Here is a 19,722-nt window from a genome sequence, read left to right on the forward strand (position 1 = left end):
GCTCCCCATCCCCTTCCACCAGCTCAGGGTACTGGGAATCCAGAGAAGAATTGCTCCATATGAGTTATATCTGGATTTCCAGGTAGACAGTAATGAAAACAACTTGACATACAAAATCTCTCAGATAAGAGCAAACAAAAGGAACAACAACAACAAAATAATAATAATAATAATATACATGAAATTTGGCATCACTACTGTAAAACATCAATGAATATGACATTAAAAAGTTTCAAAGGAGTGGGGACCAATGTAGTTCATCCAAGAGGTTGCAGCTAAAGGAACAGTATGTATAGCTTTATGTAGAGTAGTGGTAGGACATGGAGAACAGCTAGTTTTAAGCCTAAGCTAAATTAACTCAAAGTGTAGTAGTTCCTTGTACCCGTGACTACACTGTGCTTTGAAATAACCAGACAGTCCAAAATATCTGTAATTCTGGTCTCAGCAGGTCTATGACTTCTCTGAGATCACACCATGAACTAAGAGAAGCTGTAATGGTTTTTGGGAGCCAGCAGTTCAAACTAGATGGCTTCAATTTTAGTTCCATAAATATTCTCAAGTGGGAAGATTCTCAACCTCTTTGTTCTATCGAATGAATTGTGATCCTGCTGACAAGCAGGACTACCACAAACCATCTCATCCCACACCTCTTCAAATACATTTATGAAAACTGGAAAAATTAATTATAACGATATCTACTCGAAAACAATCAGGCTTACAACAACTTAATAAAGAATATACTAAAAGTGCTCAGTATATCTATGAGGTAAATTAATAAAGGACAAAATACATATCTCAACAGATATGTGAAGTTTTACAGTATGCAATTCCATAGAAAGAAAACATAAGAGAATGCTCTGACAAAGGAATTTAGGAAATATACTTCTATCTGAAATTTGGTTTCCAGGTATCTAAAAACTTCAACCTTACAAAGACAAAAAATGTGTTAAAATAACCAGTATAGCAATTATAAAAATACCTGATTTTATAAATATTTTTGTGATGTAGCATAAACAAAATTTTTAAATTGTACAACAATAATATGATGTTTGAGTAGTTTGTTCTGTGTACTGCAAACTGCAAAATACCCAGGAAGAATTTTCACACACAGAATACAGTTCAAAGAGCTGGAAAAAAATAAATAAATCAGGTTTTAGCCATTACTCAAAGCAATACAACAACTAATACTACTACTAAAAATGCAAGTGATGTGCTGAAGCTTGGTAATGAAGATAACGAAAGCAGTACACTAATGCCAAGTCCTGCACCTGGGGAGTAATAGCCCCATGCACAAGTGCAGGCTGGAGAATAACTGGCTGGAAAGCAGCTTTAAGGAAAAGGACACAGGAGTCCAGGAGTACAAGCTGAACACAAGCCAGCAACTTGTCCTTGCAGCAAAGTAAGTGCCCAGCATCCTGGCCTGTGCTAAGAAGAATGCAGTGAGCAGGTCAGAAGAGGAATCCTGACCGACGTAGTCACTATGTACCTGCTGCCTGATGCAGCTGATCCTGCCTGTTGCTGAGGGGGTTGAAAGTCCATGAAGCACTGAGGTGTCAAAAGGTGAAGTGGAAAAAAATTAGACTCTAATAAGAAGAATAAGCAAGGAAGCTAAAATGTTTCAGTGATGACACACCTGGAATTTCAAATCCAGATGGTAAAGACTCTATTCTAGGATAATGCAGCTGAAGATTTAACTCTAGAAGAACTATAAATATCTATATGTATGGATCTTTTATGACAAAACAACGTTAAATTGCACAGTACCAATTTTATCACCATGTCAAAATCTTTATAATTTATTAAATAAATAAATAAAACTTCATTGCTGCTAAATGTAAATGGTATTGATGATTACGTTTTATTGGTTCTTGTTCTTAGTAGTGATTGCTGAGCCTGAAAAAAAAAAAAAAAAAAAGGAACTGAAAGATTTAAGTATAAAATTAGACAGAAATAATCACTTTTGCCCAGGCCAACTCTAACCACAACTTACTCATAAGTGCTGATGCTGTGACATTGACATATTTTTTAATAGCTTTAGTAAGTACTGCATGCATGAAAGATATAAGATACTGAAACTTAAAGTGGAGTGAAAAAAAATGGCTTTACTTCTCAGATGGATGATAGCTTTTGAAATCTTTTAAACTTTCTCCTACCTACTGTGTTTCATTTCAGAATCCAGCATTACCACACAAAAAGGAGACTTGCTCTGTCAATGGGGTAGTATATTGCTCAAGTGTTCATCAAAAACCTTTATTGTCTGCCTTAAATTGGGTCTTTGAAAACATGTTTGATAGCTGAATCATAAAAGCAATCTTCTGTGAGATTTTTTTAAGACCTGGAAAATATTTTAACTCTACAGGTCACTTCAAATTGTCTCTTTCTGATCAATATCTCTTTAAATTTCCCTGAATTAATTAGCACTTTTATTTCATATTTGCTACTGTTGTATTTTCACTTAAAATAAACATTTTTTAAAAGTATTTTGATTATTAATGGGACCTCTATTTTCCACAAATATTTCCACAGAAGATAGCCTTGAAAACTGAACTGGTGAAAATTACCCAAGTGATAGTGTTTACCACTGCCACCTGATCAATACACACACAGCTATTTGAATATGATAATAAACCTTTTGTGCATGTATGCTAACTAAAAGACTACCAGTTACTTGCTATGTTATACATCTTCTAGTGGCTCCACCATCACTGGAGGCCACTAAACATATTATGGGCACATTTCCTAAAATGTAAACTGTTAAGCCCAGTAAAATTGTCTGACTACTGACAACACAGACAGAAAATATATACCTAAAAAAAAAGCTATTGAACAATAATTGGATGCATATTAAGGATATAGAAGAATTCAGTTTAAGTTGTAAAAAATAATTTTCCAAATCTGAATTCTTTGAACCTGTTAAGAGGAATGTCATTTCAAATAGAAAGTACCAAGAGTTCATATGATTTACAGAGGACATCTGATTCAGGGAAAGATAGAGAAATTATTAAAGTTTCACTAAAACTTTAATTTTAAAACTATTAAAATAAACACTAGAAAGAATGAAAAGTAAATGTTTGTTTTCATAATTCTATTATGTGTTGTTCTGGTTTTACTTTGCTATGCATTCTTCTGTTTCCTTCCCTGGTCTCCCCCCCTTTTTCTGTTCCATCCTTCCCAAATGTAAACAGATAACATATTTCTATACATATATATGTATGCATATATACATATATATATATATATACACAAATGCCTGTACCCTTTCCAAACTTGGTATTGCTTGATGCAAATTAGCCAAGAAAATTGCTGTGAAGAGAGAAAAAGTGAAGAGAGTAAAACATGTTCTATGCACACCCCAAAATAATCACACTTGTCCAGCTTTTCCTCCTCCTTGAATGACAGGCAGAAGGCACAGATGCCAAGCTGGGGAAGTAATTTTCCAGTGATGGCATCTGGCTCTCTGGCATACTCCATTGGCATTTGTACTGGCTTCTTTGCAGTTGCTTCTGGGTTTGTAAATGGATTAAGTTGATGATAGGATGTTGCCTGCTCCTGGATGCTACATTTCTTGTACCTCACCTTTGAATCTACTTAATTTCTGTAAGAATTATGCTCTTCCCCATCCTCCCGAAATCTTTGTACTTTAGCTGACATATGCAATGATGTAATTTAGGATAGTCTTGTACTAATGGATAATTTGGATAGGACCAACCACTTCTTTGTGTATTTTACAATTGTTAAAAAATCTGCCAAAACTTGATACAAATACTTTATTCAAGGATACTGTTTGCTTTTTTGACCTTAAAAAAGAACTAAAACCCTGAAAGTATCATTATTGACAATGACAAAAGCAAACATTTTTAAAAGTTTATTACAATCTGTTATAATTCCTCCTCCTTCTGTTTTCAAAAAATCATAGTATCATTCTATATATAGCAGAAAACGCCGATTAAACATTTATATGCTAAAGTAACAAGTCAATAAACTATTATAACATATCACAAAAGGTAAATCCAATAGGCAATCTCACAACAACACAGTTTCTAGTTTAGAAATATCAGTTTATGTGACAGTAATCACTAAAACAGATGGGCAAGGAGCCAAAAAGAGGCATCACATCAGCAATGGGCTGAATGCAACTGGGAGCTGTGGAGCAGAAAGGAGCTATGCCAGATTGTATGGCAGCTGAGAATCCTATTGGTGACCATTTGCTGTGTAATCTCATACACATCTAAAAAATTATGCATTCCCTATTGATTTCATGCTAAAATGGGAAAGAAAAAAAACTCTGTCTGAACTTGAACATAGTGTATGCTGACAAGTTCTTATCTCCTTTGAGGACTCAGGATTTTCCTTCTTGCATTTCCTTGTTCATTTCAAGGAAATGAACATTCACTCATTATTCACCGTTTATAAGATTTTCTTCACAATTTACAATATTTTCAGATGTTACAGTAGTGACAGTCAAAATAAAAACAGATGTCTGCAGATAGAATTATCCAATAGATTAAAAATGTTTCTAAAACTTGCCCGGAATATATATATTTATATACATATATACATATATATATATAAATCACATATATACATATGCCTGTTATTTCTTCACTTCAGGAAATAAATTTTAATCTACTGACAGAGTAGCACTTTGCTAAAAATATAAAATAAGCAGCACTTTATAATATAAAATAAGCAGCACTTTAATAATATAAAATAAGCAGCACTTTGCTAAAATAAATATAGATATAAATATAGACTCAAATGTGATATACTCTCTAAAATGACTAGAAAAATGTAAATAAAAAGAGTACTTAAATGTATCATACTACCATCTTCTTTCTTTTAAGAAAAAAAAAAGTTCATATAAAACTTACATTTAAGTCTTTCTGTTGTCTAGTGAACCACAGTACATTTTAGAACATACAATTTTATAATTATTATTAGAATTGGCCATTATTATGCAGAACACTAACAAGTTGGTTAAGTAGATTGAGATCAATATTCACATGAGTTGTTCTGTTACAGTAATTAATAGCTTCCAATTGTTAGGACTATAATGATAATACAGCGTTACTTTCAGTCCAACCTGGTATCTAATGTTATTGAGACTATGAACAACTTTTCATAAATAAATCCTTTGGATATAAAAGGGATGGTATTTCCTTTCAAGTTCCTCAACAAGATATTCAGGGGGATAGCCATGCAATTAATCTCAGCAGTTCATTCATTTTCCAAACATACTTGCCTATTGGCTAATACAGAAAAGTGCTTATTGACTCACTTGCTTGCATTAATTATACATAGGAGATAAAGCCAAGGAAATCTGTAAGACACCAGAGACTCCATTAGTTTTCTGTGTGAATTCCAAATTTGCTTCATGTAAACAGAATGAGGCATATTATTGACCCTGGCAGGTTCCTGTCCAGTCTCCTGAGCTGAAATCACATCACCTTTGCAATTTTTAGGGACAATTACAAAGAGATTTTAGATGTTTTATCTACCTTTCAGAAGTTCAGAGCCAAACAAATAGTTTTATGACACTGTAAACTTCTTTTCAATCTTTCCATCTTAAGCATTTATACCTAGTGTTTATACATGGTAAACTGCATTTAGTTACCTTAGATGAAAAACACTAAAGTGAAGAAGGTATGAAAATGTTAGTGGTAGAGCAAATGAAACTAGGAAAAAAAAAAAGGCAAATGGAGAAAAGCACGTTAGTTGTAGAATACGTTCATTTTTTATTTTCCTGAACTTCTTTAAATCAACTTCTGAGAAAAATGCTTTAATCTAGACTGACTGCAACTGTATTTTACTTTTTTCCTTTGCAACACCTAAAAAGTAGTCCAGAGATGAGCTAAATCATTATTTCATTATTGCACATTGCACCTTTGTCCAAATTCCAACTAAATTTAATACCTCTCCAGAGTCCAAATTTTTCTTGAAGTGAATTCTTACAAGTTTGCAAACCTGTATGTTAAATTATACATTTGCCTAAATTATAAGTATCTTCCACATGTGCCAATCCATACATGAGCCACAGTATATACATATATATATATTATCATATATAAATCATCATATCATCATATAAATCATTATGTATATTTACACTGCATAAATTTAAAGCAATCCTCTTAAAAGCAGGATGAATAGGTATGGGGGAAACAGCTGTAGGATGAACTGAAAAATCCAATTCTCAATTGAATTACAGCATGCAGAGAAATATTTCAATCTTTGTGCGTGTGTGAACTTGGTACTGTTTCACAGAATATAAATTCTATCAATTCTAAAACATATTTCAAAAATAACAATGAATATGGACATAGATTTGGTCAGTACTTCGCATATATATGCACATATATACACACATGTATGTGTGCATGTGTATATGCATATATGAATAAAACAACTTGCAGCAATAAGCGGCTTTCTGCAAAGGAGAATAATGAAGATCACAGTTTGCTGGCTTTAGTCAGTGAAAAGAGATGAAATTAAATTACCATTAAAGTTGAAGAATTAATTCAAGCTTCAGCTTACAGTATAAATTTTATCAATACATCAAACTGTTCATTGACTTTAATAGGATATATATGTGTGTGCATTGAAATATATATATAAATGCATGTATGTATATATATATATATATAAACCTGTAAAGCCATAATTAACTCAACTGGTTAAGTTTAGGGCAAAAAGGTTGTATTCAATCTGTATTTTCTCTAATACTATCAATTCAATCAAAAGGAATATATAAAAGGCAAAGAAAGAAGCTGAATATTTCAGCCAACTGCAGAATCAAAGTGGAAAAGCACAGTTTTTGAACCACTGGCTCTTAAAGGAGCTAGGTGCACCCATGGTAAAATGGGTGACATTCATCATACTTGAAGATGAAATTTTTACCTGAAGAAAAGATTGTGCTCAATAATTTACCAATAATAGTATAATATGATGCAATACTAAGGAGTTGTTCTTTACAAAGGAAAATAAGCTGTCAAAATGTTTCCTCAGTTATGAAATTATCCATCTCCAAAACCTCTGGAAAAAAAATATGGTTTCTCTAAAACAACATGGTAATATTTTCTTAGATCAACTCTTGCTTCCATATGGTGACCTGCCACCACTGTGAGTGCAACAAACTCACTGCAACTGCTAATAGGTGGGCTTGTAACATTGTCCTTCCCTGCCATCAGCTTTGTTTTGGTGCCTGCTGCATAACAGTCATGCCCTCTGTAATTGATGTGCTGAAATAGACAACTCTCTCTTCCTTTTCTCTTTCCTTTCTCTTTACCTTTCTTTCTCCAAAGAAAGTATATCAGATGAGATAAAAAGATGACAGCTGAGATATGCACTCTTCCAATTGAAACCCCAAAGTGGTTTCCTTCCACTTGTGGGGAGGACGCAGTGGGGTTGGTGATGCCAAACTACCACCTCAAAAAGCTGGCCATGTAGTGCTGCTGTTGCACTTAACCTGTTAGAAGTGAATCACTATGTGGCTAAATCAAAGATTTATATATATATATTTTTAATGACTATGTAACAGACTTCAATTATTTATTTTCTAAGATAATTTTTTAACTTTGGATTGTTACCTTTACATGGCCTTTACATGTTTGAAAACAAAACAAAACAATACAAAAACAAAAACAAAAAAGCAAAAGTGTCAAAAACTATATTATGTAGATTCTGTGGTCACCATTAAAAATTAAATATGCATGAACTGGCGACAGATAGCCGCACTACAAAGTACAAAACGTTTGAACATTCCAATTTAAGTGAGGCTAACATTGTGTGAGCTCCTATTCTGTCTGTTAAGGGAACAATTTCTAATACAGAGTATTTCTGTTAAGAAACTGAAAAGCATTGTATAATACAAAAACCTGATACAAGTCACTGAATATAAAATGGCAGATGTACAGCTACTCTACTTGAGAGTGTACTTTGAGGCATTTACTGTCTGAAAATGCATAAATGAGAATTAACCATTTTGAAAACTGTTTCACAGCCAAAAACCATCAACATCAGTTACTATAAACCATCTAGACTATGGTACTGTCAGCCACTGCTTCACACAACTCAGGAAAACCCTTAAAATATTAAAATCCCTTAACGGAACTAGACTGCTAAAAAAAAAGAGTGCTGTGAATCCAAACTCTGCAGTTGTCACTACCAAAGATAATGGTAAGTAAAGGAGTCCTGCTGGAACCATTTTGTTACAGTGTGTTACTGGAGGAAAAAAGACAAAAATCAGAGAACCTGAAAGAGAAGGAGACAAGGAAGTGGCCCCCCCCCGCCCCCCCGCAGAAGAAAAAAAAAAAAAAAAAAAAGTCCATTTGAGGATTTCTAGCTATGGAAAAAGGTAGAGAGGGTGGTGGGCCTGAGGATTGCCTCTAAGGAGCCAACCACCTGTGAACAAGGGAATTACCTTCTACTTTTTGATTCCTCTCCTTCTTATCAAAATATGTCTACATATCTTCTTTTTGTTAATAAACAAAAGCGAGTCAAAGAAGGAAATATCTCTATTTACAATTTATTCCCTAATTAAAGAAAAATGCAAGACCTTGAGAAAATTTTGATGACCACTCAAGATGAAAAGAATATCAGGAAGTTTATCAAAAAACAGAAAACTTCAGTTTCGATACGAGAAGAAGCATTAAAGATGGTAAATCAGATACTGTATGTATATAGCCCTTATAAAAAGACAGTAATTCTTTTAAAAGGAGGAATATTTTAAGTCCCTGTGGATAACAGTCAGAGGGTTGGCCAACAATGTGGACGTCCTGGTGGTGGTCTGTTATAGACCACCAAATGAGGATGAAAAGACGGATGAGGCATTCTGCAAACAGCTGGTAGAAATCACTCGATTGCCAGCACTTGTTCTCATGGGAGACTTTAACTTCCCCCACTTCAAGACTTCTATAATCTCCCCCTTTTTTCTCCCGTATGTTCTGCTGTCCCTCTCTCTTCTAATTTTTCTATTGACCTTCTCTGATTGTAAAAGACTTTAGTTACTTCAATGGACCCCATAGCCTACAATCCCACGAACCCCCCTGAATCAAAAAAGCACGTCTTCTAACTGTGTCACCCTTTGTAAACATTTCAGTAGGAACCAAGATACAAATATCACAACAATACTTACACAGTTTCCCCCTTGTTCAGAGCTATAAGTTGTAGCATGGACTGTTCCTTGGATAGCTCCAAATTGTACTTTGAAGCATAAACTTATCTAAGGTACAAGGGAAGCAGTTTAGTAGAATTATCCACAATAAAGCTACAAGAAACAACTTTATCAGCAACTTCACTTTGCATTTTGGTGCTTACAAATGAAGGAATAAATCATCTGTCTTCAGTACCCACAGAGCTGTTGAAGGGATACTTCAGAAACGATACATAAGGGTTTTTTAAAAAGTTTTAGAACTTCCTGTTTAGTACATCAATATCAGTAAGTAGTTGAGAGTGGGCATAAAAACCAGCTATCCTATCACTCAATATGGAATGCAGAGCTTTGTATGGTCAGTGTATGGCTGAAAAGAGAGGAAGGAGGTAATTAAACAGATACGGGTTAAGAACCTGTAAATAGGTTAAGACCACCATTAAAAACAGTGTCTGATTCACCTTTTCTTCTCAAGAATAATTATTACTTGCTGAGCAACATGAAAGTCCCAATCCTAAAGTAAATCAACGACTAACACTTAAATACCAGGAGTGTTTTGGTTATGCCCAAAGCTACTGTCACATCAAAAAACAAAACAAAACAAACAAACAAACAAAAGCAGAAAGAAGGCAATTAATTTCACGTGACCCTTCTATAAAGGCAAAAATCTAAATGGAATATCAACATTATTAGAATGTTAAAATGTAATTACAATTAAAATATTCAAATGTACTCAGCGGGTAGTTATAATGCAGTTCTCAAATGTAATGTATGTAAATGACTGGCTTTGTATTTATATACACATAAATATGTTACCATACACTAATGCCATTTAAAAATAGATTGACCAACATATATTAATCTCGGAACAATAGTTTTATCCATTGTGTCAACACAATTTTGAATTCATACTATTGATAAAATGCATTAGAAATAACTCATATATTGTTCTCTTGTAAACAAGTATGCTTTAAAAAAGTGCATTGTGTTTTCACCATTCCGTTAAACACATCCTGAATTCATATCTAAATTCATATAAACAGATAAAGCATTTAAGTTTCTATTTATTTTACCAGTTCAAAATGGGTTTATGTGACACTTAAAACTAAGGATCTTAAAATGAATAATCCTATAGTACTCCTGAGCACATGCATATGATCACTATGTTATACAGGCTGACCTCAGTGAAACAGCATCTATCAACAAAAAAATGTTTTAGTGAATCGTATTTCATTTAATAATGCCTGTAAATGTGACTCCAGTAAAGCTCCAATATCTTGCACACAAACAGAAATGCAAAGAGACATTTTCAAAAGCCAGGGCAAATGCTATGGATGACTCTTCCTGGCTTTCACCAGGCGCTGCCATTAGAGTGCTTTAGCTTCCATTAAGTTGTCACTTCCCTGTGCTGCCAACTTTTCAAGGGGGACAATTCGTTCTGACAGAACCATGGCCTGTCACATACACTAACAGTTCAGTAGAAATGAACAGGAAAACCCTCAAAGCTGATGGATTTATTAGTGATTAGAACTGGCATATATATTGCTTATATGTACAAAGGTAGCTAATTAATAATCTTTAACCAGTTCACCATAAATGCTTCATATTTATTTGTTGGAAATACAATTTATGGCATACAAATGTAAACAACATGAAGAAATTATTTCATTAGTTTCTGAACTTTGTAATTAATTAGCCTTTATTGATAATGACAATTTTTCTACAACATCTAACTTAAACCATAAGAATTGCCATACTGCCTAAGAGTAAAAGCTCGTCTAGTCTAGAATCCTGTGAGCAGCAGCAAACACTTAGGAAAAGAAAATGCAATGCTATGTGAAGCATAGCATTTGTCCTCAAAATACATTCCTACCTTCCTGCAGTCAGAGGTTGCTGAGCTGCCTGAGACAGAGCTTGTATGTAGATCACTGCACCTAACAGCTTCTACATGGCCCATCCTGCATGAAAATCGCTAAACTGATAGTTTTGCAGTTATGGTCCGTGTGACAAAGAGTAGTTTGCTAATATTGCCTGACAATATCACAGAGTGATAATTCCCATACAGGGAAAAATTTAACTTTCATTCAAAGCGTTCCTGATTGTATGGGTCTCTCTTTTCACTTAGCTGTCCTTATTACAAACTCAAGAATGTAAATCGATTTAAGTTTTCATCCAATCGAAGCTATCTTGTACTTCTTGTTTTCCTTGTCATCTTCTGTTTCAGTATGTTCTCTGGTTCTGTCTGTCAGACACATGGTGATCAGAAATACACTTGCGACATAAGATGTGAACGCACCAAGTATTTAAGCATTTAAGATCTCCATATCATCAGTCTTTAACATATTCATCATATTATAAGTTTTAGTGAGAAGAGTTAAGAGTTATTAATTATATTTTATCTTCAGCAAGTTTCAACAGAGAAACTTCATATAACCTGGAGACTAATAAATTAAATTAAATATGTTATTTCAGTAATATCCTGTCTCTGTACAAATATGGAAAAATGAAGCATTAAAGAGTGTAAATGGTTTTCTAAAGTAGAAGACAAAGACACAATTAAGCATAGAATCCTCAAAAAATAAGCCAATGAAGTACTTTCTTCTTCTAACTCTATACAGACTTTTGTCCTTTTTCCTCTCAGTCTCATGCTCCGTGCTCACCTCATCAGTTAGTTGCCATTGTGGTTTATAGACCTTCTAGAAATTATTCTACTGGGCAGCAGACAAAGGCAATAGGGCCACCGCATATGCACAGAGTGGCATAAAGAGAGTACATGATGTCAGAAGAAAAGAATCAGAATACTCAGACACTTGGAAAAGAGAGATCAGTTTGCTAGTGACAGCAACAGCCAGAGTGGAGACAGAGTTACAGCCAGCTGGCTGAGAAGGAAGGATGACAGCCATCATATTAGCTGAGAACAGCCAGGAAGTCTCAAACACCACCATAACAGAGAGACTTGGCCCATTATTAGGGACAGAAGAGAGTGCAGTAAGTATTTTGAAGGACATAAGCAGAAGGACAATTGTTAAAGAGAAGAAAAAGAAGTAACTAAAATTTAGAGGGCATTTTACTAATTCATGGGAGATTAACATGAAAACTAGGGTAGGAAAAGATTAGACAATGTACCAGGTATGTAAGGATAATATAAAAGAACAATTCGGGATGGGTATATAGAGATATGAAGGAAAGGTGAAAACAGAGTAAGAGATGCAGAACTGAAGTAATAGAAGTGTGAGCAGTGGAAAAAAAATAAAAAATATATTTTTTTTTAAGTTTGAGATAATGCTGACTACTTAATGAGGAAATGAAACATAAATAAAAATGAATAAAAGAAAAAAATATTTAAAGATGCATCTTCATTACTGGACAAGTGATTAAGGAGAGATTCAATCTCCCAGCAGCTGAAGACTGGTGATATTAAATAGTCAAGGTTATGTTTCTGTTATTACATAGATACCTGACCAAAGACTTCTAGCTAAATGATGCATGCTTGAACTCAGACATTTTAACGTCCAATGTCAATTATTTTTCCCTCATAAACAGCCCTTGCAGATTAGGATTTCCTTTGTTTTCAAAACTTTCCATCTTACTGAAAAGGTTTTTAGGACAATTTGAAAAGAGTTTTGACCTGAACTGCTCTGAAGTTTCTGCACATATGTCTCAAGATAAGCAGAATATTTCACAGAAACCACAGAATAACTTCATCTGTTTTCTTTCCTATTATATTAATTTTAATATTAGGATTTCTGTGGCAGTTGGAAAAACTCAAGGCTGAGTGATGTCTTATGTTGCCAGATGGATAGGCTGCTTAGAACCTGAGTCAGAGAACAATTAGTCAAGTTTTCATTATGAGTAGATAGTAAGTACAGAAATAATAAGCTGAAAAACTGAATTCTGATAAACTTATTGGTTGAGTATGAGCTGGTAAACCATTTCTATTTTTTTCCCATATTTGTTCAGAAGTGCTTGTTATATTCTTCAATGTGCCTAATAACTACACTGAAAAGAAAAAATAGTTATTAACTAGCACTTTTTCCATTCTTTGTCAGCTTCCCTCCCCCTTTCTTCCCTTCCCCCCAAAATAAAATAATAATAATAACAAAAAAAAAATAACAAAGCTCATCAATTAACCTTAACACTGTAAATAACTGGCAATGTTTATCCAAAATCCTTTTGGAGTTATTCAGCTCTATCTTGCAGCTCATTAAAAGGATCTCTATTTATTTGCTGTGTGTTACAGTCCTTAACTTTGGCACAACACACAAAAAGGAAGCCAATTTTACTTTTCCCTGTGGTGTTAATTGGTAGAGCATGCTGCCTGCCTCTTCATTAATTATGTCAATGTGTATGAAACTTTCATTTTTATGGTGGTGTATTAACAAAGCTGTGGAATGAGGATGACAAAAAGCCAAGAAATTTCTGTGCATAAGAAGCGGATAATGAAGGCTACTAATGGTCACAATACAATGTTTATTTCAAAAAGCAGCTTTTTTCCTCCCTATCACTTTCAGATAACATCTACAGCAAGCACTTGCTCAAATAAACAAGATCAAGTTCTCTGTAGAAAGTAAGTCTTCATATAGTGCACAGATAATGGATCTGGAAACTCTATAACTTCACAGGTCGCAAAGAGTGAGGGAAGGACCTCTACCTCAGCTGAAATAGTTTTGCTCCTAGGTCAATTTTAGATATTTTACCAACCGCATCCGAACAATGGTATAGAAATCTCTCTGACAGCTCACTAAACACCTTTTTTTTTTTTTTTTTTTTTTTTTTTGGTCTCTAAACTACCACCACAAAAACAGTCACTATATCCATAAAATTCTGGATGCCTTCTGCCTATTTCTCTTTACTAACCACATAGTTTGGTAGAAGAGTGACACCTACCTTTTTTTTCCTTTTTTTTTTTTTTTTTTTCCTTCTCACCAGTCATTCAAACATCATACATCCATGATGTTGTACTATTGCAAGTTAAACATACAACCTCTCCAAAATAAGTTTTCCTTTGTGGGGAAAAAAAAAAAAAGAAAGAAAGAAAAAAAAAAAAGTCACTTTAAGAAAGCATATTTTAAGTGTTTTTGACTTTGTGACTTTGTTCATTCCCCCAGCGTGTTTACATGTATAACAAGCAATTTTACGGTACACAGCTGACATGTAATTCTTTCTATGAAAATTGAGCAATGTTTGTGAAGAGCTTTCTGGTCTGAAGAAGTGGAAAAATGCTACATATTTAATTTTAAATGAAAATAACACTTAAAAATAATACTTAGCAAAACTAATTTAAGGATAGTTACCTTGAAAATGGAACAAAATAGAAACATTTAATGTTGGTGACACATAAATAGAAAATTAGGTTTCTTTATAATACATAAGAGTACAGCATGTAGAAAATGGTATCCACCCTAGAGTCAGAGAATCCTTCAAAAGAGTTTTAATTGAATCTCAGTGACTTCAGATACAGCACACAGAATATAACTACACCAGGGAGAGTGTCTGGAGACAGAGATGTAAAGAACAAACAAGATGCATGATAAACCACTGCAAATCCTGAAATGCTGAGCACAATTCCTTATATTAAGAGTTTTAAAGTATTACAAAGTAGAAATGAAATACATTAAAAAGTTCCCATTTTATAAATCTAGAATTATCTTTTACAGCCTTGGAATGCACAACTAGAAAAGCTTTCAATTTACCACCGAGGCTGAAAAAAAAAAAAAACATACAATTTATACATACAACCTTACTTCTCACAAACTAGAGTTTACATTCCAATCTGTGTTCTAGTCTCTTTACTTCTTTACTTCTGTGGTTCCTATAAATGATTTGGGATGTCCTTAAACTAGTTCTTTACAGTAAGACCAAGCAATTAAAAGAGAAAAATGTATTGAAAAACATTCCTTCAATATTCCTACATTCCTACTTGTACAAATGGAATAATATAACCCAGCAGAAAAAGAATGTTAAGTCTTGTATTTATGCTTCCTCCCTCATTCTTCAGTTTCTCCTTCTTCACTGTTTGACCTAAAGGCTAAAACAACAAACACAAAAATAAATTGATCTGTGTGTTGTAAGCACTCGTCCTTCAGGCAATTCCAGTTCGGCCAATAACAAGAGTGGATCAAGAGGGAAATTCACTCTAAGGGAGCATACTCCTTAGCTGAGTTCACAAAACCAGAAAAAATATGCCTATTTCCTGTCAAATGCTCTTACCATATATGAAAACAGCTTACCACCTCTCAGGTGACCAGTAGCCCTCTGAAACAGGCATGGAAAAACTTCAGGTACCAAGGTGTCATGCCTGTTTAACTCAGGTATCTTGCTGAGTCTTAGAACATCTCTCTTTTGCCAGTTTGGTTTCTACTTTCATTCTCCACTTTTCTACTATTTATGGTATTTATATGTTATTTCTCTTAGGCTAGAAATTTGGGTGTACACAGACTGCATCTTTCTGTGCACCTACATGGCCCGACAGTAGAACCCAGGAGGCTCACAAAAAAGAATACATTCATATTTTCAGCAAACACATTTCTTTATGCATCTCCTTCCATATTCAAGTAAATACTCCTTCCATACTCAGAAAACATTAAGAAACGCACACACACACACACAAAAAAAAAGCAACATGTTTACTTGTACAAATGGAATAATATAACTCAGCAGAACAAGAATGTTAAGTCTTGTATTTATGCTTCCTCATTCTTCAGTTTCTCCTTCACTGTTTGACCTCTCTATATTTCCTTACAGTAATAACACTCCCCTAGAATCAATGAGTCCCTGCTCATAACCTCTTGACATCAAACCTATTCCTTACTTCAGTTCTTCATATCCATCATCTCAGGATCATCCTCCTCCTCTTCTCACTTGGATTCAAGGCACCAGTCTTAGACAGCTGCACATTGCTACATATCCACTTATATCCCTCCCATTACCTGACAGATGCTTCACTGCTGGACAAGTCTATGTTCTCCTCTGTTACCAACATTGTCTATTGTCATTTTTTCTTCCTTTCCTGTCTGGTTGCTAGGCCCTATAATCTTCTCCATTTGTAGATTCCAAAGATGTTTATAAGTGACATGTTTCTTTACTCCTAGTGCCATTAAACCTACACTGAAAAACTATGTTTATTCAACTCTTACTATTTCTTGCTTCTAGTAAGTTTGGAAAAGTTATGACAAGAATATGCAATGAAACATTTTCTACATTATTAGGCCTAAGCTTCATCAGAAAGCAGTCTTGCAAAGAGACAGAAATTAAACCCAGAATATAAGAAGATAATTGAACCATCTCATCTACTATTCTGTAACTGAAACAAGACTTAAGTATAAAGGAAATACTCCAGAAAAATTTGCATCCTTATCAAAATGCATCTCTTATAGAACTGAGGTAGCTGGCAGCAGCAATATTTTTTTAGCATCGGGTTTGAAAACAGGTCTTAAAACAAGGTACTTGCTACTATTTCTCCCTAGGAGCATCTGACATCAAGAAGCATGCTTCAAGTGTGCCATTTCATAGTGTTAACTATTCCCTATGCAGTTTTTATTTATTTATGTATAAAATACTAAGACTTTGGATTAAGAAATAAGGTAAAATTTATTTGAAATTTCACTGCACTGATGTTAATTAAAAATATTAAAAATACTACATGAAAGTTCTGTAAGATTTGCACATTTAATAGAAAGTACATGTGAAGGAAAGAATGGAAAAAAAAAAAAAAAAAAAAAAAAAAAAAAAAACAGATTTATAGAGATTTATAGTCATTTTATCCAGAATTCATCAAAACTGCAAGATAATATACCAAAGGCAGCTGATGGATATTTTTTTCTCTTCCATATGGATAATTCTTTTTCTGTCACTGAGATAAAATGTTCTTTGTCAGCAACTACACTTCCCTGACAGATTTTATACTTCAGTGAAGAATGTTTTATGTTCAGCAGCTGGCACATAAGTATTCTCATGCAGTTACTGCATTTCTACCCTTTTCAATTCTACAGAATTACACTTCTTTTCCTTATGTTCTATCCCAACTTAAAACAAAACAAAAACATTCCAAAAACAGAAAAAAAAAAAAGACTCAAAACAGCTTACCTATTCCAACATACCCTATCATCAGCCTCACACACCTTTTTTCAGTAACATACAAATATACTTATCATCCACAACTGTATATTCCAGCACATGTAAGACCCAAACAATTCTTTAATTTTGTGTATGAAACAAAAAATAATTCTGAATGAAGATTTATTTATTTATTTTTTAATAGATATTTGCATTGGGAAAAAACAAAACACCAAATTCTCAGAAAGGAAGAAGTAACTCTCCAGAAAGTTACATCAATGCTCATTATCTCTCAATGCCAAAAAAACTGTAGCCTGAATTTGTCTAGTTTTGCATTCTGGGTATTAGTTGTTGTTACATGTCTGTTTGTTTGAACAAACCTCTGTTACCACAGTTATGCTCCTTAGTAAAATTATGTATCACAGAATCATCAAATCACAGTATGGCTGAGGTTGGAAGGGACGTCTGGTCCAATCTGGTCCAATTTGGTCCCATACCCATGTCAAGGTGGCTCTGGGAGATCTCCAAGGGGGAGGGGGAGACTCCACAACTTCTGTGGTTCACACAGTGAAAAATTATTTCCTGATGTTCAGACAGAACCTCCTGTGCTCCAGTCTGTGCCCACTGCCTCTGGGCCTGGCTCTGGGCACTGCTGAGCAGAGCCTGGCTCCATCCTCTTTGCACCCTGCCTTCAGGGATTTGTAGGCATCAGTGAGATCCCCCTGAGACATCTCCAGTCCCAGCTCTCTCAGCCTTTCCTCACAGTAGCCACACTCCAGTCCCTTCATCACTCATGTGGCCCTTCTTTGGACTCTGTCCGATATGTACATGTCACCCTTGTGCTGGAAAGCCCAGAAATGGACACAGGACTCCAGATGTGGTGTAGTAGTAGAACTCACCAGTGCTGAATAGAGGGGAAGGATCACCTCCCTTGATATGCTGGTAACACTTTGCTTGATGCAGCCCTGGATACCATTACCCTTCTTTATTGCAAGAGCACGTTGCTGGCTCATGTCCAACTTGGTGTCCTCTGGCACCCTCAGGTCCTGTTCTGTCAATATGCTTTCCAGCTGGGTGGCTCCCAGAATTTATTGCTGGTGGCTTTGACTCCCCAGGTGCAAGACTTTGCATTTCTCCTTGTTGATGTTCAGGAGATTCCTGCCAGCTCATTTATCCAGCCTGTCCAGGTCCCTCTGGATGACCGCATGACCTGATGGCATAACAGCCACCTTCTGGCATATCATCTACTCTTCCCAGCTTTGTATCATCTGGTCATGATCATACTGTATCAATTGGGAATACATCACTGCTCATCGGTTCAGGTCAAGTCAATCCCTTCTTTAATTTAAATCATGTCTCTAAAGCTTTCACTGGCAATTGTGTTTCCCAACTCAGTAGTCATTCTTATGGAGCTTCTCTAATTTTGCAATATATAAATTTTCATTTAGAGCTTCCAAATATGACAAATGGACACTGTACTCCCAATAGAAGTCAAGCAGTCTGAATAGAACACTTCTTAAGAAATTTGTTGTTTTCACATCCAAAACTTGTGCTACCCATCTGGCCCATGCTACTTGGAACTCATATTCCAAGCCTCTGTTGAAATGATGAATTGATTTTATAAATTTATATATATATATATATATAATATAATGTATGTTATAAATATATATTTGCTATGTATATTATTTTAACTGATCATTTTTTAAACAAATTGCTTGCAGTCAGTTTACCAAGTGATTCAGTTTGTTACAACTCAGTCACTTTTCCAATATTTCCCATTCTCTACTCTTTTTATCACCTACAAACTTCAGTCTGTGATATTTTGCTTGCAACTTGGTCAGTGACAAAAAATGTTGCACATACCAATCCAGTCCCTGAGTGATTCCATTAGAAATACACGTGATTACAGACTCTGCAATTTCACAGTGAGATCTCCCACTTAACCATTTTTGTATACAACGTATGAATAGTTCTAGATTAAAACATCCTCTGACATTACCCATACTATTACTTTTGTTAACGAAAACCATAATTGTCAAGTTTATCTATTCTATCCAGATATTCCTGAATAATAATAAGTTGTTGAAATAACAAATAATGATCCAGAGTTCCACATCCAACCCCTTCTAATTTTTAGCTGTTTTTTATTCCTAAAATATAAATATTTCTGATTTCCATAGCTTCAGTCTGACATCTTCCTTATTCATTTCTAGAATGGAAAATGTTACCTTATTTAGTCTCCACTCAACTATAGAACAGAAATTATTACACACTTCTACCATTTCTGCAAATGGTATCTCTATCATTTCCATTCAGTAAAGGACTAATAGCACTGTTAAACTTTAAATTTTAATATGCTTAAAAACTAATGCTATTATTAAATTTTTAATTGTTACTGTTGTGTCACTGCAAAAGAACATCTGATACTTCAAACAAGAATACACTCTTGCCACGGAAATCATTCCTGGTGATCCCAGTTCTGCCTGTTCAATTCCCTTCACCACACATAATTAAAA

General features: G+C 34.5%; 1 protein-coding gene across 19 annotated transcripts in view; it reads right to left on the reverse strand.

Moving 5' to 3' along the window:
- Positions 1-19,722, reverse strand: part of RBFOX1 (RNA binding fox-1 homolog 1) — an 814,571-nt gene that overhangs the window by 308,480 nt on the left and 486,369 nt on the right. Inside the window, exon 2 of one of the 19 annotated variants that reach the window (XM_035339125.1) lies at positions 19,657-19,706. The exons of the other annotated variants lie outside the window; for them this stretch is intronic. Coding sequence (XP_035195016.1) covers positions 19,657-19,706 — 50 coding nt within the window. The remainder of the gene's footprint in view (positions 1-19,656; positions 19,707-19,722) is intronic. 19 annotated transcript variants of the gene reach the window in all.

This window comes from Oxyura jamaicensis, chromosome 14, assembly GCF_011077185.1.
Source record: "Oxyura jamaicensis isolate SHBP4307 breed ruddy duck chromosome 14, BPBGC_Ojam_1.0, whole genome shotgun sequence".
Taxonomy (NCBI): Eukaryota; Metazoa; Chordata; class Aves; order Anseriformes; family Anatidae; genus Oxyura; species Oxyura jamaicensis.